We start from the raw sequence: 25,905 nt of genomic DNA, 5'->3' as shown, positions 1-25,905 counted from the left end.
CTGGCCTCAATCTCAATGTTCTCCTGCTTTACCTTCTCAAGTGTTGGGATTATAGGTGTGTGCATGTGTGTGAGGTATATGTATGTATTGTGTGGGTTTGTGTATATTCTTTGTTAAGGCCAGAAATCCCATAAAACAGATTATAATAAAAACTAGCTTAACATTTGTTTTAGAAGATGGGGAGATTGACTGTGGGAAGATGCTGTGGGATAATGAGCTTGTACAGTGTAAAGATTTGTCACTCAAACTGGTTTAATAAAACACTGATTGGCCAGCAGCCAGGCAGGAAGTATAGGCAGGGCGAGCAGATTAGAATGCTGGGAAGAGAAAGGGTGGAGAAAAAGTCACCAGCCAGATGCAGATGAAGCATGATGAGAATGCCGTACTGAGAAATGATACTAAGCCACGTGGGTAAACACAGATAAGAATTACGGGTTAATTTAAGTGTAAGAGATAGTTGGTAATAAGCCTGAGCTAATGGCCAAGCAGTTATAGTTAATATAACCTTCTGTGTGGTAATTTGGGAAGTGGCTGCTGAGTATTCGGGAGTTGTTGGCCAAACAGAAACTTTCACTTATAGGAGAAGGGCAAGTTGGATGCTGTGACTCATACTTGCAATCCTAACACTCACACTCGGCATACAGAGGCAGGAGAACTGCTTTAAGTCTGAGACTAGCCTGGTCTGTCTATATATGAGTTCCAGGCCAGCCAGGACTACACAGTGAGATCGTATCTAGGAATTTCCTGTTTTTGTTTATTTGAGATAAGGTCCAGCTATGTAGCCCTAGCTGGCCTAGAATTCACTATGTAGATCAGGCAGGCTGTGAGGTTGTCTGCCTCTGCTTGGGGAAGGCCTGTATCACCACAACCGGCCTTATTGTCTCTTTGCAGAGCTAGGGGTGAAATTTAGCTTCTGTGCTTGCTAGGCAAGTGCTCTACCTTAGAGCTCCATCTCCAGTCTCTTAACTTCCTGAAATGTTTGCTATGTTTTGTTTTCATTAGGGGTGCAGATTCTGTGGATGAATATATTGGTAAAAATTAATACACACTTAAACTTGTATTTTTGTGTATGTGAATTACACCTTAATTTAATAAAATTCATGAAAAAATGAAGCTGTTCATATTATCCTTATATTATTTCTTCTAATTGTGTGTGTCCATGTGCACATGCGTGCGCATTTGTGTGTAGAGGTCAGAGGACAACTTGTGGGTATTGATTCTCTTCTTTCACTCCGCGGGTTCTGGGAATCAAATTCAGGTTGTTAGAGGAGCTGAAATTACAGGCAATTGTGAGCTACTGATAAGGATGCTGAGAACCAAGTTCAGATGCTCTGCAAGAGCAGTATACACTCTAAACCACTGAGTACCCTGCTTGGCTTTCTGAGGAATGGGATTGCAGACATGTTCCACGTTTCTTTTTATGATTTTAAAATGAATGTGTATGTAAGTGTGTGTGTGTGTGTGTGTGTGTGTGTGTGTGTGTGTGTGTGTGTGTGCACGTGAGGGCAGGTGCTGGCAGAGGCCAGAGCTGTTGCCTCTTCCCAGAGCTGGAATTATAAGTGATAGGAATCAGTTCTTTGGAAGAGTGGTATGTACCCTTAACCATTAACCATCTCTCCAGCCCTTCAATGCTTCTTTGATAAAATTCTTTCTCTTCGCAGTTAGATTTGACCATTTCTCTTAAGAAAGAATCTCACATTTCCCGTTTTTTGTCTCTTGTGATTAATGTACTAGAGTAAATGAATTCAAAATATAACTTGGCTGAATAAAATGACATACATATAATGCAGTTGTTTAGCATCCAATAAGCATTCAGTAAGTACTAGGGTCAGTAGTACCATGACTGCTCTATTTTTCTGGTAAGAGTAGTTAGGATAAACTAAAGACACAGCAAAAGCTTACTCTGTCTGAAGGACTTGGTATAATGGAACTTCCCACAATGCTTTGTGTAAACTGCATGACAACAGATCAATCTCTGGCGCCCTCAGTACCTTCCACTCTGCACAGTTCTTTGATTCACCCTTTCATGCTTTCTTACCATTTCTGCATTTCACAATTTGGGTCACAGCTGTGGTTGATGAATCTGGCCTCATTTCCCATGCGATAACTATCAATCACCATTCCACTATCCAGATTTAAACAGTAGTGGTCACTGTGATTATGATACTGTTCAATCATCCTGTTCCTGAGGAAGAGAGAAATAACCAAAAGCCAATTACTGATTAAATTGGAAGGCAGCTATACCACCTACTACACTATCAATGACGAATCACGAGTGAACATAAAAGTGTTCATTACATCTGTAATCACACCTATAAATCATTAGCTTCCCTTGCAGAGTCATCACTGTGTTGGGATCTCATTATTTACCTGAATTCTTGTTCGCTGACAACTTCCCCTAGGTATTCTATGATGAACTGGCCAGCTTTTAGGGGTTCTTTGGTTCTAATTCCCCAACCTTTTTCCTCAGCTCGAAATCGTTCCAGACATTGCACCCACTCATGCCTCTGTATCCTCTGGTTACAGCACTGCTCACCACAGGGGCAAGTGTTAGGTGAACACTCAGCAAAGATCATTCTAGAAAGTAATAATTATAGTCAGTTTACACAACACATTTTTACTCCATACATTTTATATCTTTAAATTATTTTTAAATTTTATTCATGACACAATTTTAACAAGAGTAGCTAAATATCCAAAATGAAATAATTCAAAACTTAACTTTCATAATTTTAGAGTTAGATCACAGACAATTCTTTACTGCTATATAAAAGTCCCAACCCTCTAGTTTCTCTGATGAGATCGGATGCCTTTAGGGTGACATGGCTGCAGACACTCTAGTCTTTCTGCTGCTGTTCTCTTCTTTTTGTGGTTTCTCAAGAAAGGGTTTCTTCTTTGTATGCTTGTCTGTTCTGAAAGTCTGTAGACCAGGCTGGCCTCAAACTCAAAAAAGCACCTGCTTCTGCCTCCCAAGTGCTAAGATCAAAGTCATGTGTTACCATGCCTGGCTAGGAACATAAGATTTGAAAAAACAAAACAACAACAACAACAAACCTGAGAAAGAACTGCTGAGAGTAGGAAAGAAACAGAAAGAAGAGTAGGAAAGGGAAGAACACCAGTCTTAAGGAACACTTATTTATTAGTTGATTGTGTATACTGGGGATGAGTACGAGGCACAGCACATGTGTACATGTCCAACCACACCTTATGGGAGTTGGTCTCTCCTTCCACCATGTGGGTCCTGAGGACTGAACTCAGGTCTTCAGTTTGGGAGCAAGTGTGTTTGTCTGCCGAGCAATCATGCTGGTCCTCTGGTATTGATTTCCTTGCTACTTATTGTTGAACACTCCACGATCTTTACACTGAAATCTTACTCTGTAGCAGTTCATGGCCATTTACAGACTTTTCCTTTATCTTTAGGTGTTCTGTTCTGATCAAAGTCTTACTGTGAGTTCGAGGCCAGCCTGGTCTAGAGAGCGAGATCCAGGACAGGCTCCAAAACTACACAGAGAAACCCTGTGCATTGGTGTCAGATCACCTGGATCTGGAGTTACAAACAGCTGTCAGCTGCCATGGGGGTGCTGGGAATTGAACCTGGGTCCTCTGGAAGAGCAGCCAGTGCTCTCAACCACTGAGCTATCTTTCCAGCCCCTAGAAAAAGTTAAAAAAAAAAAATGTACAGAAATGCAACAAAAGTCTTTGTTATAATCTTTGTGTGTATGTATTTTCCAGAATAGGTATTTAAAATTAGAAAGAAATTTAACCTTTTTGTAACAGAATTTATTTTTATTTGTATTAATTTCTTTTTTGAGACATGGTTTCACTATGTAGCCATGGCTGAACTGAAGCTCACTATGTAGACCAGGCTGCCTCAAATTCATAGTGAAAACATGTCTTAAAAAAAAAAACAGGGGGCTGGAGAGATGGCTCAGAGGTTAAGAGCACTGACTGCTCTTCCAGAGGTCCTGAGTTCAATTCCCAGCAACCACATGGTGGCTCACAACCACCCGCAATTAGATCTGGTGCCCTCTTCTGGCCTCCAAAGACACATGCAGGCAGAACACTGTATATATAATAAATAAAATAAATCTTAAAAAAAAAAAAAAAAAGCAAACAAACAAAAAAAAAAGTTAGAAAAAAAAAAAACAAATGCTTTGTATCACAATTTTTTTTGCTTTGTTTTTGAAGGCAGGGTTTCTCTGTGTAATAGTTCTGGCTGTCCTGGAACTCACTCTGTAGTCCAGGCTGGCCTTGAACTCACAGAGACCCCACATGCCTCTGACTCCCGAGTGCTGGGAATAAAGGTGTGCGCCACCACCACGCAGCTGTATCACAATTTTAACTTCACTTACTTATCTGTTATGTACGGTGCCCATGAATCAAGATGTGTTCTCAAAGACACCTTGCAGTATTTGGTCCTCTCCTTCTAACATGTGGTTTTTGGGAAGCGCAATAACCCACTGAACTAGCTCACAAGCCCACAGTATAACTTACTGGATCATAAAACTAGAAGGGGGATTTTGAGAGTATTTTCTTCATATACATTATAATATATAACACATAATCATCCCCTCTACTCAGCTCTAAGCAGAAATGTGCTACACAGGATAAAAATTTCCCCTGCATGGAGGAATACAAATTCATATACAGATAGATAACTGCTTATGGAAGAAGCTATTATATTTTTTGTTTAATTACTTTTCACTTTTGACATTACCTTGCCACTTTTCTTTGTAGCATATGGACAAATTTGCAAAATTATTTTAGGTAATACCTACTGAAAGACAACTGAGCTCAAAATTTGAGGTCTGGTTTTATACTGAAAAGGAACAATGAATTTTAAAGAATGATTATTAAGAGCTTAACTGTTGAAATTTAAGAAAAATATTTCAAAACATTGATGTGAACTAACTATAAAAGCCCACTTAAGGCGAGACGGTGGTGGTAGCGGTGGCACCTTCAATCCCAGCACTCAGGAGGCAGAGGCAGGTGGATCTCTGTGAGTTCAAGGCCAGCCTGGTCTACAAATTAAGTTCCAGGACAGTCAGACTACACAGAAAAATCCCGTCTTGAAAAAAACAAAAAACAAAAAAAGCCCACTTAAGGACAGGTGAGGTTATGAATGTCTTTTTAATCCCAGTACTCAGAGGCAGAGGCAAGAGGATCTCTTGTAAGTTCCAGGACAGCCTGATCTGTGTAGTGAGTTCAAGGACAGCCAGGGCTACAAAGTGAGACCTTGTCTCAAAATATCAAAACCAAAACCAAACCAAACCCCTATTTAATATTTATTTACTTATCTGTGTATAAGCTTGCATGCATACACACACACACACACACACACACACACACACACACACACACACAACCCACTCACCCACCCACCCCCCACAGTCATGGTCCACAGCATTTTCAGGAGTTAGTTTTTCTTCATTCACCATAAGTCTAGAAATGGAATTTAGGTGAACAGGATGGGCAGCAAGCTTCTTTACCCTCTTAGCTATCTCATCAGGTCCAAAGTCCACTATTTATTTAAAAGAATAGTCCTGAATCACAATTTTACAGGACCATCTGCAAATAAACCCAATTAACAATGTGATGATCGATCCTGTTGGCAGGGTGCAGTGACACGTATCTTCTTAATGTCAGCACTCAGGAGGCAGAGGCTGGCAGAGATCTGCGTGCCCCATCAGCCTGGGGAACACAGTCTAACAACAACAAATGATGAATTTTGTACACGCCTTCAGGTTCCTGCCACACACCGCGTGATGCATGCCTTTAATCCCAACACTTAGGAGTCAGAGGGAGAGGGATCTTTGTGAGTTGAGGCCAGCCTGGTCTACAGAGTGAGTCCCAGGACAGCCAGGGCTACACAGGGAAACCCTGTCTCAAAAAACAAAACCAACAAAAAGATTCCTGCTGTCCTACCAAATATTTACACAACTTTAAATAATAAGAAAACATAAGACAGCCGGGCGGTGGTGGTGCACGCCTTTAACCCCAGCACTCGAGAGGCAGAGCCAGGCTCATCTCTGTGAGTTCAAAGCCAGCCTGGTCTACAGAGTGAGATCCAGGACAGGCACCAAAACTACACGGAGAAACCCTGTCCGAAAAAACCAAAACCAACCAACCAAACAAACAAACAAAAACCCATAAGATAAAGTCACACATGTTAGATAGCTCCATTTAATGGAGACTTTATAATGGGTTATTTGAAAAATCTAAGTAGATATCTATTAAGTAATACCTTTGAATTTTTCTTACATATTTATGCATTTATCACATTCTTGACATTTGTCATATTGATTTCTTTGTAGTGAACAGCCTCCCACAACATTCATTTGACAACACTGTATCTTAGGGTTATTTTCTGGTTGTGGTTTAAGCAGGAGGTTTGTTAGGACTGAATACAGGCCAGCACAGTGTGAAAAATAAAAGTAATACTTATGCCAACAAAAATGATATAAAAAAACCAACGTATTTGATATGGCGAAGGCTCAAATGTCAGTTTTCTGGTTACACTTAAGGCAACTTGGTCACATCTTATTTTTTTGGTGTTGCTAGGATCTTGGCGGTGAGGCTCACTCCTGACTTAGCTCCCTCTTTTCTATTAGGGGTAAGAAAACTGCAAAAAGCCAACAAAACATAAAAGATAAATAGTAGACAAAAACAAATTAATAGAACCAAATTCTCAAAATTTAGGAACAGGAAGTAAGAGAGATAAACGAAAACTGATTAGAAGAAGCTACAATTGTGGGGCTGGAAAGATGGCTCAGCGGTTATGAGCACTGGCTGCTCTTGCAGAAAACAGGGCCTCCAGTTCCAGGGCATTACACATCCTCTTTTGGCTTATAGGAACACCAGGCATGCATTTGGTGTGCATATATACATACATGCAGATAAAAAAGCCACACATAAACGAAGCTTAATTTAAAAAATGTAAAACAGTCACAATTATGTCAAAATATTTCACATAACTTTAAAATTTGCTCCCACCCCCCCACTCCATGACCTAGCTTCTTCAGCTGAGCAGTAGTTGTTTCAAAAAACCAAAAAGACAGGGTTTCTCTGTGTAGCACTGGCTGTCCTGGATCTCACTCTGTAGATCAGGCTGACCTTGAACTCAAAATCCACCTGTCTCTTCATCCCGAGTGCTGGGATTAAAGGCGTGTGCCACCATCTCCCCTGAAAATGTACTTACTTTTAAAATTTAATATGTATCCTTGGCTGGCTTGTACCTTGCTATATACAGACCATGTAATAGCCCTATATAGATTATATATAAAACAATGCAGTTTCTGCCTATACCTCACAAGTACAAGGGTTACTTACAGGTGTTCAGCACCATGCACAGTTTATTTATATTAAAAAAAATTATGGGAACATGAGTGATCTGGTTGGGGAGGACCCCAGCTTAGACTCCTAGCAATAGTAGATAAGTAGCCTAAACTGGCTGTCTCCTATGACCAGATTGGTGCCTGGCCCAACTGTCATCATAGACACCAGCAACTGATGGAGGCAGCTGCAGAGACCCAGCCAAACATTAGACAGAGTTCGGGAATCCTGAGGAGGAGGAGGAAGGAGTGTAGGAGCCAGAGCGGTCTCACATTATCAACTAACCTGGGCTCATAGGGCCTCACAGAGACTGAACTGACAACCAGGAAGCCTGCGAGAGACTGACCTAGGCACTCTGCACATGATACAGTTATGTAGCTTGGTCCTCCTGGGGACTCCTAACAGCAGGAATAGGGGCTGTCCCTGACTCTTTTACAGGCTTTTGGGACCCTACTTCTCATACTGCATTGCCCTGCCCAGCCTTAATACACGGGGAGGTGCTTAGTCTTACTGCAACTTGATACACCAAATTTTATTGATACTCATAGGAGATGTACCCTTTCCTGGATAGAGAAGGAAGAGGAGATTGGGGGTTAGGAGGGGAAGAATGGTGGAGAGGGACTGGAATAGGGGGAAGGCTGGGGCCAGGATATAAAATAAATACATGAATTAAAAAATGACAATTTTGCCGGGCGGTGGTGGTGGTGGTGGTGCACGCCTGTAATCCCAGCACTTGGAAGGCAGAGGCAGGTGGATCTCTGTGAGTTCGAGGCCAGCCTGGTCTACAGAGCTAGTCCAGGACAGGCTCCAAAGCTACAGAGAAACCCTGTCTCGAAAAACCAAAAGACAATTTTTAAACATTTTAAAAGATGTTTTATTTTATTTTGTGTGTATTTTGCCTGCAGGTATATATGTGAACAGTGTGCATTTCTGGTGCCTATGGAAGTCAGAAGAGGGCATAGACACCACTGGAATTGGAGTTACAGGTCTTAATCTCTGAGACATCTCTACAGTCCCAGTAGTGACTTTTTCTTTTTTTTTTGTTTTTGAGACAGGGTCTCTCTGTGTAGCCCTGGCTATTCTGGAACTCACTCTGTAGACCAGACTTGCTTCTGCCTCCCCAGTGCTGGGATTAAAACTGTACACCACTACTGCCCAGCTTTATTTAGGGCTGGTGAGACGGCTCATCTGTTTTTTGTTTTGTTATTTTTGAGACAGGGTTTCTCTGTGACATTTTTAATAGTAAAACATTGAAAATAAATTAGATGTCCAAAAGAGATGAGGCCAAGTCTGTAGTCTATCAACTTGATGATGAGAAAGTCCTGAAAGTGAAAGCTTGTAGACTACATTGGTTTATAAAAGCGTACATTGAAAATATTTGTAAGCAGCTGGGCATGGTTATTAACATAAGGGCAAGAGACTTTCACAAAAAAACAAAACAGCTTAGAAAGCCAAGGCAAAAAGATTGTTTTTAGTTTGAGGTCAGTCTGGGCTACATAGTGAGTACTTGAATAGACAAGGTCCTGTCTCAAAAATAAAATAAAAACAAAATACTGGAAGTGAAAAAACTCAGTACTACACACACACACACACACACACACACACACACACACGCACGCACGCACGCACGCACGCACGCACGCACGCACGCACGCACGCACGGGCCTAGAGAGATGGCTTAGTGGTTAACAGCACTTGCTTGATGCTCTTGCCTTGAATGGGGTTCAATTCCCAGTCCCCACAGGAAGGCTGACAACCACCTATAACTCAACTCCAAGGAATGCAATGTCTTCTGATCTTTGTCAGTACCCTGCATGCATGTGGTGCACATAAACTCACACAGGCATACACACATAGACAGAAAAATTAAGTAAATAAATCTTTTCTAAAAGCCCACTCGTTACCTTCAGTATCATTAATATATAAAACTGTATTTATATACACAATATAGTACATGCATGTATAGTAATCTAAGCCAGGAAAGATTCCCACCTGGCATGTTAAACAGGCAGCTGACCTAGGGACTTCAGAAGCAGTTATCTTTGGCTAGGATAACTGAGGTAAAGGCTATTGGTACTTCTGGTTTTTCGAGACAGTATCTAGCTATGTAGCCTCAGGTGGCCCAGAACTTACCTTGTAGAGCAAGGTGGCTTATAATTTGTGTGGTTCCTGCTGTCTTAGCTTCTACGGTACTGAGATTAACAGATTTGTACTACCATATTCAGAACATTAGTTCTTTATTTTCTGTAAATTTATCTAAATTACTAAAACCAACAAATTCTATCCTTACTCATTTTCCTCTATTAGGCATTTCCATTTTATGCTGAATAGAGGCTGGTGGTATATGCTTATAATTTCAGCACTTGGGAAGCTAGATAGCAGAGACAGAGTTCTAACACAACTGAAAACAGTTCCCACTAAAAATAAGAATCTCCAAATGAGTTAATCCCACACTTTCTACCTCTGATGATGTTTTTATCATCTCACTAGCATGAGTGGTCACTGATCATGTATACGGTCATACACGCTAATAGTTTATTTATTAACATAGTTTTCCTTGAAAATTATACATCTCGTTTAGACTGTCCCTTATCATGGCCTACCATATGTTGAAAGCTAAGAAGGCACTTAAGACTTTGCTTATTAATATATTACATCATCATCTCATATTATCTTGAGAACTTCCCCCAGAGAAGGTGACATTTTTATCAGAGAAATTAACCATGCCTTGTCTCATAAATAGTAAAAGAATTTAAATTTTGTACACAAGACTCTTTCTGATAATATGTTCAGTCCATTAGTATCAGTGCACAATGTTTAGAGGAGAAAGTAAAGGAGCTGTTACACACACCTGCCCCTTAGAACTTAGGCTTTAGAGAAACAGTTATAATACCTGTTAAGGCAGTCATCCCCACAGCCCTTCCTGGTGTCACCATCCGGCTTCTTACAATTACAGGTGGTAGCCTCATAACCAGAAAGAGGTTTGACATCAACGTAGACATCTTGAGAAGACAGCAAATAAAAGTTTTGAACATACAGAATTATTTTTCAAGTCTCAAGATAGGAGGAACATTGATGGTTTGAAGGCAGAAAAAAAAAATAAAACAAAAAAAACAGCTTCTAAGTTACTCACTTGAACGGATTTTTTTATACAGGGGGACATCTGGCTTTTTGTATAGCTAGAAGAAAAAAAAAATTGATATAGCATTTTGCTTCAAATGACAGTGTGGCATCAATCGTTAACTACACAGGAAGGTATCCGTGTGTTGTGTTCATGTAGAAATATTTGTCGGAAATAGTATGATGCTCATCTCTACACTCATAACACTTGGGAAGGGGAGGCAAGAGGATCACTGAGCACAAGCTACACAGTAAATACTTTTCAGCCTTTCTGAATCAAATAGATTAAAGGAAACTCAGAGCGATTTTTTTTTCTCCACAGGAAAAAAAGGGTAATAGAGAATTAGAATTAATAAGCATTAAATAGTTTATAAAAAATTACCATAATTTTTTTTTTTTTAGACAGCATCTATGCAGCCAAGGATGGCCTGAAATTTTCTATGTGAAACTTTTGGTTCTTCTTATATCCCTTCCTGAGTGCTAGGATGATAGGGTTGTGTTAATAACATCTGAGTCACAACAACGTACTTTGATTTCTTTTTTTAAGCGTGCTTCTAGATAACTATTGAAAAGATTCAATCTGAAGACCAAAGCTATTCACTTGAATAACTTAAGATTATATTTCCTCCTATCAAAAAAAAAAAAAAAAAGGAAAGGAGTTAGGAGTAAAGGTCAGTGGTACAATGCATGTTCAAGCCTCAGCATCAACTCCGCCAATAAAACCACAAAACCCTATAAACCCTAAACACGTATATGGTTTGTTTTTAGAGTAGTTGTAAGAAAATAGAAAGATTTGCTGGCCTCTCAGCTGTCACACTCATTGGTTGGGAATCTTAGGAAATCAACATTCACATTTTCATTAGGGTGGTTAAGCCAATAAGCAGTGTGCTATTGGTGCTTATCTGCAGCACAAGGGAGACAAAGGAGGAGGACCAGAGGTGGTAGCCAGCTTCAGCTACACAGCAACTTCAAGGCCAGCCTGGGTAATATCAAAGACTGAGGACAGAGCTCTCATGTTTGAACTAAAGTGTGCGGCAAAAAAAAACAGCAATTGGAACTAAACTCCAGATTTAGCAAGGTGTCAGGTTTTATTTTATCATATTTTTTTCAGTCCATGTTGAAAGCCCCATCCTCCTTAAAGAGGAGACAAAAAACTTTGTGTCAAAAACAAAATAAAACAAAAGCAACCTCTCCAATCAAACCTGATAAAAGCAGACACACATACCCAACGTATTCATACTCTTAAGAATTCAACAGAGGCCAGGCAGCGGTGGTGCATACCTTTAATCCCAGCACTCCAGAGGCAGGCAGATCTCTGAGTTGGAGGCCAGCCTGGTCTACAGAGTGAGTTCCAGGACAGTCATGGCTATTTATAAACCCTGTCTTCAAACAAAGAATTCAACAGAGACCATTAGAGAAGAGGAGGCAGAGGAGACTGAACTGCTTTTGGTTTTCCAAAGTTAACTTTTGTTAGAGACAGTGTTTTCCTAGGCAGCTCTAGTGGCCTGGAACTCACAGAGATCCACCTGACTCTGCCTCCTGACTGCTGGGATTAAAGGTGTGCGCCACCACACCTGCCAAAGGTAACTTCTGACAGCATTTTAGCTCAACTAGAAAACATGTTGTTTACTTCATCTGTATGACTACTTCTGTCTCCCAGGGCTGTTCTCAAGATAGGGCCTGGAACCGTGAACTCAATAAAACCTGAGGGTGGCTTGTTTGTACGTTTGTTGTTTTTTAAGTGGTGTTGGCAGTGCATCTTCATCTTTCTGAGACCTGCATCAAATAGAATTCTTACAGCACAAACTCTATGCTACCAAATCAAAAGCCCAGAATAAGAACAGAAGGTTGCCCAGGGAAGCAGCAACTTACTGTAATCACAAAGGATGAGTGAAGGCAGGTAAGGCACATTAAGTATGTATGCAAATTCATTTTTCTTAGTCTCTAGGTTTTACAAGGACAAGTCTCAGTATATCCTAAGATATGACAAGGAACCAGAGCAAACAAACTTGCACTCCCTATTCCCCAACCTCACCACTTAAAAAGAAAACCTGGTAAAAGAGGCCTTTGTACCTGATTGTGTTTCCACTGCCAGAGGATGTCGTAGGGAAGCTGGAAGTCAATTCTCTTTTGTCTTAGGTACTTTCCTGGGGAGGAAAAAAATAGTCATTTTCAACAACTATTCTGATAAGCACTACATACAGAGACAGCAAATAATTATATGCAATATATCTATGAATACACACACACACAATTTTAATTTTTGGGGTGGTGTCTTTTCAAGACAGGGATTCTCTGTGTAGCTCTGGCTGTCCAGGAATTTGCTCTGTAGACCAGGCTGGCCTCAAACTCAGAGATTTGTTTGCCTCTGCCTCCCTAGTGATGGGATTAAAGGGGTGCGCCACCACTGCCTGCTTGCGCAAAATATATTTTAAATTTATAGTCATCTCTAGAAGACAAATAAAGCAAAATTACAACTGAAATCTCTAAGTCACTATGAAATTTAATAAACACTAAGAAGGTTTTGATTATTAGTTACAATCATAAAGTACCCGGCACTTGTTCTGCTTCATTATTACACAAGCTTAATGCTACGAAAAAGGGGAAACTGGGCTGCAGGGAAGGCTCGGTGGCCAAGGGATCTTGGAGAGGACAGGGTTCACAACTATTTGTCACTCAACTTTCAGGAGGAAGCTGATGCCCCCTTCTGACTTCTGCAGACACCAGGTATACATGTGATGCACAATATATCCACGCAGGTAAAATAATCATACACATAACATCAACAACAAAATCTAAAACTATTAAAGTGGAAGGGGTGGAAATCTAGACTGGCTCATGGATAAAGTTACTTGCTATCAAGCCTGACTACTTGAATCTGATCCCGGGACTCACACGCTAGAAAGAGAGAATGGACTCCCTACAAATTGTTCTTTATCTTCTATGCAGCACTGTGGAACACGTATTCCCGCACATAAAACTAACAACACAATAGAAGGATAAGTGAAAAGGAACATCCTTGAGTTTACATAACTAAAGAATACATGTCACCCAGCATGATGGTTCCCAGAATCCGTGGTGGAAGGAGAACCAGCTCCTCAAATATTGCCTCTGACTTTTTTATATATTTTTTTTGGGGGGTGGTGGTGGTTGGTGGTGGTTTAGAGAAAAGGTCTCTCTTCATAGCCTTGACTGTTCTGGAATTCAGAGATCCACGGGCCTCAGCCTCCTTAGGACTAAAGGTTTGAGCCACCCTGGCTACTCTGACTGTTACACAGGCGCACAAACAGTTAAGGTGGGAGAAGAAGAGGAGAACATGCAGGGACTGGGGAGATGGCTCAATGGTTAAGACTGCGCTCCCTGGAGGGCCTGAGTTTGGTTCCAGCACCCATGTCCGGTGGCTCACAACTGCCTGTAACTCCAGCTTCACAAGATCTGACAGCCTTTTCTGGCTGTTGAACATGCAATATACTCACACACAGACACAAATACATAATTAAAAAGAAAAAGTCTTGCTGGGCGGTGGTGGCACACACCTTTAATCCCAGCACTCGGGAGACAGAGCCAGGCGGATCTCTGTGAGTTCGAGGCCAGCCTGGGCTACAGAGCGAGATCCAGGACAGTCAGGAGTGTTGCACAGAGAAACTCTGTCACCAAAAACAAAACAAAACAAAAGTCTTTAAAAAATAAGTACACTCATTTTGATCCCAGCTCTTAGAAGGCAGAGGCAGGAAGATCTCTTTGAGTTTGAGGCCAGCCTGGTCTATACAATGAGTTTGAGGACAGCCAGGGCTACACAAAGAGGCAAAAAAAAAAAAAAAAAAAAAGCACATGTGAATTTAAGATCCATTAACCTTTTTTCTACATATTGATCCACTACTTTCTTTTTTATATATATATTTACTTAATTTCTTTACGGATTCTTTGGGAATTTCACATCATGCACTCCAATCCCAATCATTTCCCAATCTGCCGTCCACCCTTGAGGTCTCCCCACCAAATAAATAATAAAAAACAAAAGCCCACTTGGCTCCTCCATCTTTTCCACCTCTCCCTACATATCCCTTTGTGGTAGTGGCCAGTAAAGGTGCAGTGTGTCATGAAGTTTACCCTTTTTCTCAAACAGCTTTACTTGTAAATGTTCCCTGGAATGAGTTGTTGGTCTGGCTCAAGGCCTCTGGCTTCTGGCACACCATCAATCCTGGACCCTCACGGAAACTTCTCTAGGATATCCTCCTGTTGCCCAGAGTCATGGAGATCCTGTGGCTATGGTTCTGCAGCACTGGTCACTTTATGCGCTGCGGTAGATGTTGGGGTGGCCAGCTCAAAGCCCCGGATATGAGCCTGGGTGGTAGCTGAGTTGGGTCAGTCCTGGACTCCATTGGTACCATCTCCCTCAGGCGGGGGTCAAGGCCAGCTCTCCTATAGCCCCTGGTGATAACATGGCCCCTAGACATCAGCACAGAACTGAGCTGTGGTAGGACCATAGACCCAGACATGTTCCTCAACTGCAGTTTGGGCAGCACGTGATGCCACTATGGCTTCAGCTGGCAGCGTAGGCCACTCAGATTAGTATGGCCTGGACATCAAATGGCCCCAGGTGGTAGCGCAGGCCACCCATACCAGCCTGTTCCTCACAGCCCTCACATCTTCAGTTCTGCTTCTCTCCACAGCACACGAACTGCTCTGCCTCTCCTCTCCCATATCTCCACCTAATACCTGTTCATTGTAGTGGCGACCACCCGCTTGATTTTCCTCTTTCTTTGTTGGTGGCTGTCCTGGAGCTTATCAGGCTGGCCTTGAATTCAGAGATCTACCTGGCTCTGACTCCCAATGGCTGGGATTAAAGGAATGCGCTGCCACCACCCCCAAGCCAGAACTACCACATTCAAAGTCCCTCTTGACCTTAACAAGGCTTTTCCAACCTCCTTACTCTGTAATGATCTTTTGTCCTTCCAATCTCCTTCACCAAGACCTAATTATTTTGTTTGATGACATATTCATTTTCCTGTTTTGTATTAGGCTATTTGTGCTTTCATTTGTCCCTAGGCCAGCAGTTCTGACTCAGAATAGTGCTCTGCTGACTCTAGAGGATGTGACAGGTCAAAACTACTTCAATGACATTATGGAGTTGTTATACACCTTGTTCATTATGCCGATACTGACACTAATTATGTAAAAGCATTATGAGGTAAAACTGATTACAATATAGCCCATAATGATCTCTAGCTCCTCCTGCCTTAGCTTTTTCTTCTTCTTTTTCTTTTCTTCTTCTTTTTTTTTTTTTTTTAAGATTTTGTGTGCAGTGGTTGTTTGCCTGTATGAGGACGCCTGATCCCCTGGAATTGGAGTTACAGACAGTCGTGAGCTGCCATATGGATGCTGGGAATTGAACCCAGGTCCTCTGGAAGAGCAGCCAGTGCTCTGCCATTTTCCCAGCCTCCTGCCTTTACTTCTTAAGTGCTGGTAAAGTGTATCGAGCCAAGCCCAGCTACCGAGTTTTTTTCATTGCTTTGCTTCTTTCTTTCATTCAAGACAAATGATAAAGTCTCTTTTTTAGCTCAACCTGGAAAGCAACTACTATGTAGCTGAAGATGACTTTGAGCTGCTGATCTCCCTGCATGCACCACACAACAGGATTTTAGTAGCTCAATGCTAATACTTAATATTTTTTTAATTAAAAAAAAGATTTCTTTATTTGCTTGTGTGTGTATTGTTGTTTTTGAGACAGGATCTCTTAATGTAGCCTGGCTATTCTGGAACTTGATACGTAGACAAAGCTATCCTCAAACTCTCAGAGACCTGCCTGTCTCTGCCTCTCGAGTACTGGTATTAAAGGCCTGTGCTCCTATGCCTGACTGTATGTTTACTGTCGTGAGTCTGAGTCTATGCCATGTGTGCAGATGCCCGAAGAGTCCAAAGAGGTGTCAGATCTCCTGGAGCTGGAATGACAGGTGGTTGTGGACACCTGACACAGGTGCAGGGAACTGAACTCACATCCCCAGGAAGCGTTCTTAAACTCAGAGCCATCTCTCTAGCCACCAATTACTTATATTTAAAAGTTGACTTTTACTAAGCTCTCCCTCCCTCCCCTTCTACCTCCCTATTTAGTGTGTGTGTTTGTGAATACACCCCACAGTGCATGTGTGGAGGTCAGAACTGACTACTCCAGAGTCAGTTCTCCGCTTTAATCATGCATGTAGGTCCTGGAGACTGCAAGGAAGTCATCCATCAGGTTTGGAAGCAGGTGCTTTTAGTAGTTGAGCTTACTGCCGCCCCACCCCCCAAAACACACACACACACACACACACACACACACACACACACACACACACACACACACACAGGGTTTCCCTGTGTAGCCCTGGCTGTCCTGAAACTTGCTCCTAGACCAGGCCAGCCTCAAACTTGATTCGCCTGTCTCTGCCTCCTGAGTGCCACCACTGCCTGGCTCCTGCTGACTTTTAATACTGAGAGTAACCTGGTCCTAAGAAGAGTGAACAAATCTTTTTTTTGACACAGGGTCTCACTATGTAGTCTTAGAACTCACCGTATAGACCAGGCTGGCCTTGAACTCACAGAAATTTGCTTTCTAAGTGATGAGATTAAAGCCATGAACCACCATGCCTGGCTTTACTTTTTTGAGGCAGAGAGAACAAATTTTTTTATGAGAACAGTTGATTTTATTATTTGCCAGTAATACATGCTTTCTCTAGAAAATGTAAAAAGAAATAGAAAGCTTCTGAAGTTCTTTAAGAGATAGAAAGCTTCTGAAGTTCTTTAAAAAATGCTTAACCCGAGCTAGGCATTGGTGGTGCACGCTTTTAATCCCAGCACTTGGGAGGCAGAGCCAGGCGGATCTCTGTGAGTTCGAGGCCAGCCTGGTCTACAGAGTGAGTTCCAGGAAAGGTGCCAGAGATATAGAGAAACCCTGTCTCGATAAACCAAAAGATAAAGTTTCTAGCCAGGGAATGGTGACACACACCTTTAATCCCAGCACTCTGGAGGCAGAGGCAGGTAGATTTTGGAATTCAATGCCAGTCTGGTCTACATAGTGAGGTCCAGGACAGTTGGGTAAACACAGAGAAACCCTGTCTCAAAGTCAATTTCTAGCCAGGCATGATGACACCTGTCTTTAATCCTAGAATTTGGGAAGATGAGTGAGTCTCTATGAGATGAGCGCCCTACCACTGAGCTAAATCCCCAACCCCCCAGTTTTTTTTGAACCCCTCGTTCCACTCTGGAATTTTATGAGCCTGGTCTCCACTGTCCACATTTCTCTTGTCTTTAAAGCTCCTGCATGAATAAATAAGTTCGGCTTCCAGCACACCAGAGCTTTTTTTTCTTTTTTTTTAAGCCCAAAATATCAAGCTCTTCTACAGTCTAGCCCAAAAACAGTTCTGTTTGTTTTGTTTTGTTTTGTTTTGTTTGTTTGTTTTGTTTTTTGTTTTTTTTGGAGACAGGGTTTCTCTGTATAACAGCTCTGGCTGTCTTACAACTCACTCTATAGACCAGACTGGCCTCGAACTCACAGAGATCCGCCTGCCTCTCTCTGCCTTCCAAGTGCCACCATCGTCTGGCTGAGAAAACAGTTCTAATGTCTAAGAACCACATGGTCAGGTTCTTCACAGCAACTGCCCCACTTGTAAGTACTATTTTTTTTTTTTCCACTGTGTTTCAAAAGTGATTGGTTGGCTATTTCTGGCTCCTTAAACTATTCATAGGTTTCCCCTGCTTTCCTTATCCTTCTAGAGCAGCAGTTCTCAACCTGTGGGTCTCAACTCCTTTGGAGGTTGTATATTAGGTACCCAGCATATCAAATGTTTATGCTACAATTCACAACAATAGCAAAATTGTGGGTATGAAGTAGCAATGAAATAATTTTATGGTTGGGCATCAACACAACATGAGGAACTGTATTAAAGGGTCACAGCAGGATGAAGGTTGAGAACCACTGTTCTAGAGTCTACTACAACAGTAGTAACTATCTACTCAGCCCACTTCGTTGTCTACAGTGCTTTTTATTGCAAGCTATCTGTAGTCCTTTCAAATGAACTATATCCTCATTTACTGTAATAAAGATTTGACCTACAGGTTCTTCATTAGGCAACCACATATCCATTTATTTATCGTGTGTGGGTGCGTATGTGGGTTTATGTGTGCCAATTGTATAAGGTATCAGTGGAAGCCAAAGAGCATCAGATCTCCTAGAACTAGAGTTATAGAAGTTTATGTAACACCTGATATTGGTGCTTGGAACCAAACCTGGGTCCTCTGACAGAACAACATGCTCTTAACTGCTGTGCCATCCATATCCCCCAAAGGTAGCCTGTGACCATTGTTTTTTTTTTTGTTTGTTTGTTTATTTTGAGATAGGGTCTCATTATGTAAGCATAGCTGGCCTGGAACTCAATAGGTATCTGCCTGCCTCTGCCTCCCAAGAACTGAGATTAAAAGTATGTGCCACACTCATTGCTAATTGAGTAGACTTTCACATACCTCTGGCTCCTGGACGTCTAGTGCGTTTGCTTTCTGTGTATTCTGCTCTGCCTGCATTTCAATTGAGCCATCACTACTTTGCTTTTCATCTCTATCTGAGAGCAATTGTATTTCATTCTGACTACTGGAGATTTTGCCATCTGAGAAAAAGTTGAACACACGTTGCATAGTTCAAGACCAAGAATGCAATCCTTAAGCTTGAATGATATAAACATCATCCACTTTCATCTCCTAATACTTAACAGCTCAGTTCATCTTCAGGTTGTGGTAGAAAGTCTCCTGTGTAGGAAATTTTATACTCTTAACAGTCACAGCTGTCTTCACTGCCTACATTAGACGGAGAGCAAGGTGAGTACTTCTAGGGAAGCCTTGCGTCAGCTCTGGAGACTCGATCCTACGAAAATGTGAGGTGGGAACTAGCAGCAGAGTTCTGGTTTTGAGGTCAGTTTGAGTAGATGTAAGGAAAAGCATTTTTTTGTTTGTTTGTTTTTTGAGACAGAGTTTCTCTGTAGCTTTGGAGCCTGGCAGAAACTGACTTTTAATGGGCTACAATTTTAAAAACTTTGCAGACTTCTACAGTTGGACTGAATGTACTCTACATTATAATATGGTCACGAGCCTATGGGCAAAAGCAGTAATTTAGAAGTGATGTGTGTATAGCTGTCAAGGTGGCAAGTGGTAGAGTTAGGACATCAGTGTTCGTTTTCAACTTGACAGGATGAAGACTCATCTGAGAGACGGGCCCTTAGGCATGCCGGTTGGGGACTATCTTCATTACATTAATTTAATGTAGAAAGACCAATCTTAATTGTGGGTGGCATTGGCACTGATGGACTGCATCCATGGTAGACAGTGAACAAAATAAGACCTCGCTCCCTCATACTGCTTTTCCTAGGGTATTTATCACAGCAGTAGAAAAAGCAAGTAAGACAATCTGCCATTCCTTTCCTTGAAGCCACACATAGAAATTAATTTCTAAAAAGGGAGATAAAGACTGGTAGTGGTATTCAGCCTATAATCCCAGAATTTGGGAGATAAAGTCAGGAGGGTCAGGAGTTAAAGGTCAAATCTATCAAGCTGAAGCTTGTCTAGATTATATAAGACTTTATCTTTAAAAAAGTCCCAAACAAATAAGCAACAATAAAAAGTAAGATCTACCTAAAGAATGTCCTTGATCAATTTTAGCTTAAAATGATGTCCCAGGAGAGCTACCCAAGATTCTCATTTGGAATAAAAGGAATAATAACCATTACTTAGCTAAGCCCACGCTAAAAAGAAGAAAATCAGGGCTGATGTATATATCAATGGTAGAGTGTATTCCTTCCCCCCTCCCCACGTTTCATACGGGGCCTTATGTATCCCAGGCTAGTCTCTAACTCACTGTGTAGCTGAGGATGTCCTTACGTTTCTGATTTAGTTTACACCCCTGGTTCCTGTGGTACTTACTGGGGATCCAATCCAGGCTTTATTCTTGTTAGTCATACACTCTATCAACTGAGCTACAGCCCCACATCCTTGGTGAGAATTCTTGGGAATTTCTTATAAATAAATAGTAAAGAATTTGAATCCAGTAGAACAAAGAACACAGGCACTTCTCCTAAATTCAACACATACAATTTATTCTTATTAATGAATTATGTGGACTCCGTACTCACCAACATGAATTGGTGCTGGGAATAATCCATATTCATGCTCTCCTGGAGTATACTCCAGCTTCTCTTTTTTTAATTGGATTAATCGGCTCTTTGGGCTGTGATGAGGAAAATAAGAAACAAAGGCAATTAAATTTCTCCCCAAGGTCAAATGAAAATAGATTCTATCTGGCAAGATGGCTCATGTTGCAAAGGCACTTTCCACCAAGACTGAGTTGGATCCCTGGGAAATCTAGTGCTGTGGGATGTCTTTCTGTATGTTGTGACTATGTGTTGTTCTGATTGGTTGATAAATAAAGCTGTTTGGCCAATGGTGAGGCAGAATAAGGTTAGGTGGTACATTCCAACTGGAAAGAGAGGAGGAGGAAAGGAGAGACAGGCAGAAAAGATGCCAGCCACCGCCAGGAGAAGCAAGACATGAAAGTACTGGTAAGCCACTGCCACTTGGCAACTCATAGATTAATAGAAATGGGTTAAGTTATAGGAGCTAGCTATCGAGAAGCCTGAGCCATTAGGCCATATAGTTTGTAAGTAATATAAGCCTCTGTGTGTTTACTTGTCCGAGTGGCTGCGGACCGGGTGGGACACAGAAAAACGTCCAACTACACTCTAGTGTTGAAGGAGAATCAACTTCTGAAAACTGTCCTTTGTCCTCAACATGCATGTGTGCCAGCCCCTTTCCAAGAAATATACAAAAAGGAAAAGCAATGGAATCCCAAACATGTACTGAAGAAAGCCCTGGGCTAGAGAGATGGCTCAGCAGTTAACAGGACTGCCTGCTCTCTAGAGCGGGCCTGAGTTTGGTTCCTAGCACCTATGTCTGAAACTGGCAAGACCTGGTAACCTCCTCTGTCCTCTGCAGATACTCTCATGTACCTTTGAGAACCTGTAAATGTACATAACTCCCTTTAAAAAGAGGTTCTTTAATATTTTCTAACAATTTTACAAAAAGAACTTACATTTCAGATCTAACTTTACTTTTTATTCATTTAACAACAGCCCTGGCTGTCCAGGTAAGATGGTTTGTAGCCCTGATGACCTAAATTCAATCTCTGGAGCTTATGGTGGGAGGAGAAAGTTCACACCTAGAACTTATTCTCTTTCTTCCACAAACGCACATGGTCACTTGTACGTATGCAGACAGATCATACGAAAACAGAACAAAACAAAAAGAATTACTAATTTTATGTGTGTTTTGTTTGTATGAATACGGGTGTCACACAAATGCCTGGTGCTTGCAGAGGCCAAAGGATCCCCTGAAATTGGAGTTATAAATGGCTAAAAGCCACCATGTGGGTGCTGGGAACTGAACTCAGGTCCTCTGCAAGATCATCAAGTGCTCTTAACCACTAAGTCATCTCTTTAGCCATTCAAGATAATTTTTAAAATTAATTTATGATTTATTATCAGTATATGTTGAGTTTATATACTGTTGGCTCCAAAGTGGGCCTCCAAAGTAGCAGTGCTTGTGACAATATTGTTGAAAGAAGCCCAAACTTCACCATCCCTCAGGATTCTCATAGGTAGGTCTCTGTTACCAGGAAGAATACTCCTTCCCTTATCTTCACAGACCAACAGTGGTCAACTACATCAGATAAGGGTATCTAGCACTCAGCTAATCCACACAGCCTTCACCCTGCTGATTATCACAAAAAATCTGAGTACTTTCCCACCAAGTTGCTGTTTTCTGCTCACCAACCTAAGACAAAGCGCCTGTGTGGCCTGGGCAGGTGTCTCCATGACGGGTAAGGTGACCTGCTGACGTCCCACGCAACCTAAGTCAGAAGCTAATTTTTTAGTAAAAGGGGGACCTGTAGGGTCCTGGCCCCCCGTTTTGGGTAACTGTTGCCTTGCTTGCTGACCTTGACCTTGATATCCTCCCTATGCTAATTCCCTGCCAGGTTCCACCCTCCTGAATGCTTAAGGGAAGTTCCTTGTCTGTGTATCCTGCATAATGGGCATTAACAGCTTAGATGCAAGATTGAAAAACACTGGTAGCGAACTTCTGCCCTCTGGGGTTCTCCCATTGTGCTGTAAGCCTGTATTTAAGACCTCCTCCCTCCTTCAATAAACGACATTCAGCAAAAAAAAAAAAAAAAAAAAAAAAAATGATGTCCTTGAACAAGTGACAATCCTGCCTCTCCTTCCAGAGTGCTGGGATTCAGGAATACACCACCACATCTAGCTTTTCTTCTTATTTTTAAACAACAAAAGGCATGATAAGAAGCCAATCATCCAAATCTATAAAATGGAACTTAGAAGAGAGAGGCTAAACATCAGGGATAATAATTATAACCATACAACACAGTGCAGCATCCACAGTGAATACTCAGGTACATACGACTGTTACACATATTACACATATATAATGTTACATACAGAATACATATTACATATATATAAAACGTTATATTGGTTTTTGATAGTAAAAAGTACTTTGTTCAGGCTCAGTGGTTTGTTTTTTGTTTTTCTCTTTTTCCCCCCACCAGGCAAGCTTTATTTATTAAAGCACAAATAAAATATCACCACGTCACTACGTATGTGCCAGCTCCAATTAAAAAACAAAACGAAACAGGGTCTCATGTAGCTCAGGTTATCCTCTACCTCACTATGTAGCAGAGTGTCAGGCTCAGTGGTTAAAGGTGCTTGCCACCTAGCCTATGAGGACTGACATGTTAATAGGAGAGAAGAGACTGCATTACACAAATGTAAGAACAATCTAAAACCATGGTGGATACTAGAGATTAGAAGATGTAAGCGCTCAGTCACCACTTACTCTGTAGTTTTGTAAACATCAGAGTATAGCCCAGCTCTCTGGTACTTCTTCTTTGGAGGGCGTGGGGCTTTCTTTTCTCGTGGGATGAGAGCCAGCACCGGTTGCAAGGTACTTTCAGGTTCAGAAGGTTCGGCAGGGGTTTCAAGAGGACTGGGAATTTCAACTGGTGCTTCTATAAAGCTAGAAAAAAAATTTAGTTTGAAGATGTTATTGTGAGAATTACACACACACACACACACACACACACACACACACACACACACACATACACTTGTTGTTGTTTTTGAGATAGAGTCTAGGCCTTGAACTTACTGTGTAGTCAATAATGGCCTTAAACTCCTGATTCCTCTGCCTCCTATTCCCATGCACTGACATGGGAATTACAGTCATGCTTCAGACATGTTGATGCCCACCACTAATGCCAGAGGCAATCACCGTTCTATGAGCTGGAGGCCAGCCTGGTTTACACTATAGAGTTCTAGGCTATCCAGAGCTACAGAGTAAGATCTTGTCTTAAAAAAGAAAAAAAAAAAAAGAAGAAGAAGAAGCTGGGTGGTGATGGCTCACACCTTTAACCCCAGCACTCAGGAGGCAGAGGCTGGCAGATCTCTGAGTTCGAGGCCAGCCTGGTCTTCAGAGCAAGTTCCAGGACAGCCAGAGTTACACAAAGAAACCCTGTTTTGCAAAGAGGGGGGGGAGGGGGGAAAAATGATACACACACAACAGGACACACACCAAAACAGAAAAAAGGAAACATCAAGGCACATGGGTGTAGTGATTAGTGCCTTTAATCCTACAGCTTAAGAAGTTGAGCAGAGGGCTGAAGAGATGGCTCAATGGTTAAGGAGCACTGGCTGCTCTTCCAGAGGACCCAGGTTCAATTCCCAGCACCCACATGGCAGCTCACAACTGTCTGTAACTCCAGTACCAGGGGATTTGACAGCTTCACATAGACACACATGCAGGCAAAACACCAATGCAAATAAAATAAAAACAAATATTCATTAAAAAAAAAAAGGTGATGCTGAAGGATAAGGAGTTCAAAGTCATTCTTGGCTGCACAGCAAGTTCAAGGCGACCTTGTCTCAGAAAACCAAAGTCATAGCAGTCAGGCATGGTGGCTCACACCGTAATCCCAGCACTCCAGAGGCTAATGCAGGAAGACGTCTATGTGAAGCTAGCCTAGCATACAGAGTGTGACTGTATCTAACCAACAGTAACAATAAACATCTTCAAAGTAAGCCTGGTGGCAATCCAAGTCTATAACCAAAAACTATTACCTAGGTTGAGGCAGAGTGAAGTCAGGTTCAAGGCCTGTTTGGACAACTTATTGAGACCTTTTCCAAAAAAAAACTAACACACACACACACACACACACACACACACACACACACATTTGTTTTTTTTTAAATGTAAATGGCCTCAATTCACCACTAAAAAGATAACATTAATGGGCCGGTAAAATGGATGAAGAAACAAGAATCAATTCTATTTTGTCCCCAAGAGGGAAACTTCCTCAGTAAATATATGAAAAAGGGCAATATCAAAGAACGAAAAACAAACTGACAAGCAAACAGAAAACATTAACAGGGGTAGCCAGCCATATTTCAGACAAAGTAAATTCAAACCAAAACTATCAAGAAAGATTAAAAGGGACACAACAAATTAATAAAAGAAACAATTAATCAAAACCACTTATACAACAAATACCTGAGCCCCTAATTTTATAAAACAAGCACTATAGACATAAAAGGCCACATAGGCGCTGATACAATAACAGTGGGGACTTCAATACTTCCTTCTCATATTTAGAGAGGTTTCCAAACTAAAAACAAGGAAAGGAACATCAGAGCTAAACATAATGCAGACCAGTGGTTCTCAACCTTCCTAATGCTGCGACCCTTTAATACGGTCGTGGTGACTCCCAATCATAAAATTATTTCATTGCTACTTCATAACTATAATTTTGCTATTGTTCTATATATTTAATGTAAATATACAATATGCAGGATATGTGATATGCAACCCCAAAGGGGTTGTGATCCACAGGTTGAGAACCACCACTGTAGATGAACTGGACATAACAGATATATTATAGGATATTGCACCCAACAGATGTGGAATACACAATTTTCTCAGCAGTACATAGAACCTTCTTCAAAATAAACTACATCATAGGACATAAGTCAAGTCTCATCAATTACAAAAATATTGAGGTAATGATTTCTTATGTCCTATCAGACCACAATGTGATAAAACCTAGGAATCAAAGTAAGAACAACTATAGAAACCACAAAAATATCTGAAGTTTAAACAACACATTTATATGAACAAGGAAATTAAAAAAATTCCTAGAGACAAATGATAATAAAACACAACTTATCAGAACTTCTGGCATGTAGTCCAGGTAGTCCTAAAACAAAGTATACAGCAATAAGTGCTCATATTTAAACATCTAGGAGGAGGCTGGAGACAGGGTTCAGTAGTCAAGAGTACGGGCTACTCTCGCAGAGGATGCAGACTCAC

At 41.3% G+C, this 25,905-nt stretch overlaps 1 protein-coding gene across 1 annotated transcript in view; it reads right to left on the bottom strand.

The window, feature by feature from the left end:
- The window catches only part of Ash1l (ASH1 like histone lysine methyltransferase), a 160,233-nt gene that overhangs the window by 50,831 nt on the left and 83,497 nt on the right, over positions 1 to 25,905 (bottom strand). Inside the window, exons 6-12 of the mRNA XM_059265644.1 lie at positions 23,380 to 23,559; positions 20,607 to 20,701; positions 12,526 to 12,599; positions 10,466 to 10,511; positions 10,226 to 10,334; positions 2,371 to 2,577; positions 2,039 to 2,185 (exon numbers count right to left, since the gene is read on the bottom strand). Of these exons, the coding sequence (XP_059121627.1) occupies positions 2,039 to 2,185; positions 2,371 to 2,577; positions 10,226 to 10,334; positions 10,466 to 10,511; positions 12,526 to 12,599; positions 20,607 to 20,701; positions 23,380 to 23,559 (858 nt within the window). The remainder of the gene's footprint in view (positions 1 to 2,038; positions 2,186 to 2,370; positions 2,578 to 10,225; positions 10,335 to 10,465; positions 10,512 to 12,525; positions 12,600 to 20,606; positions 20,702 to 23,379; positions 23,560 to 25,905) is intronic.

Source organism: Peromyscus eremicus, chromosome 6, assembly GCF_949786415.1.
Source record: "Peromyscus eremicus chromosome 6, PerEre_H2_v1, whole genome shotgun sequence".
Taxonomy (NCBI): Eukaryota; Metazoa; Chordata; class Mammalia; order Rodentia; family Cricetidae; genus Peromyscus; species Peromyscus eremicus.
Note: the sequence above shows the minus strand (reverse complement) of the source record. Positions and strands in the feature narration are given on the sequence as shown.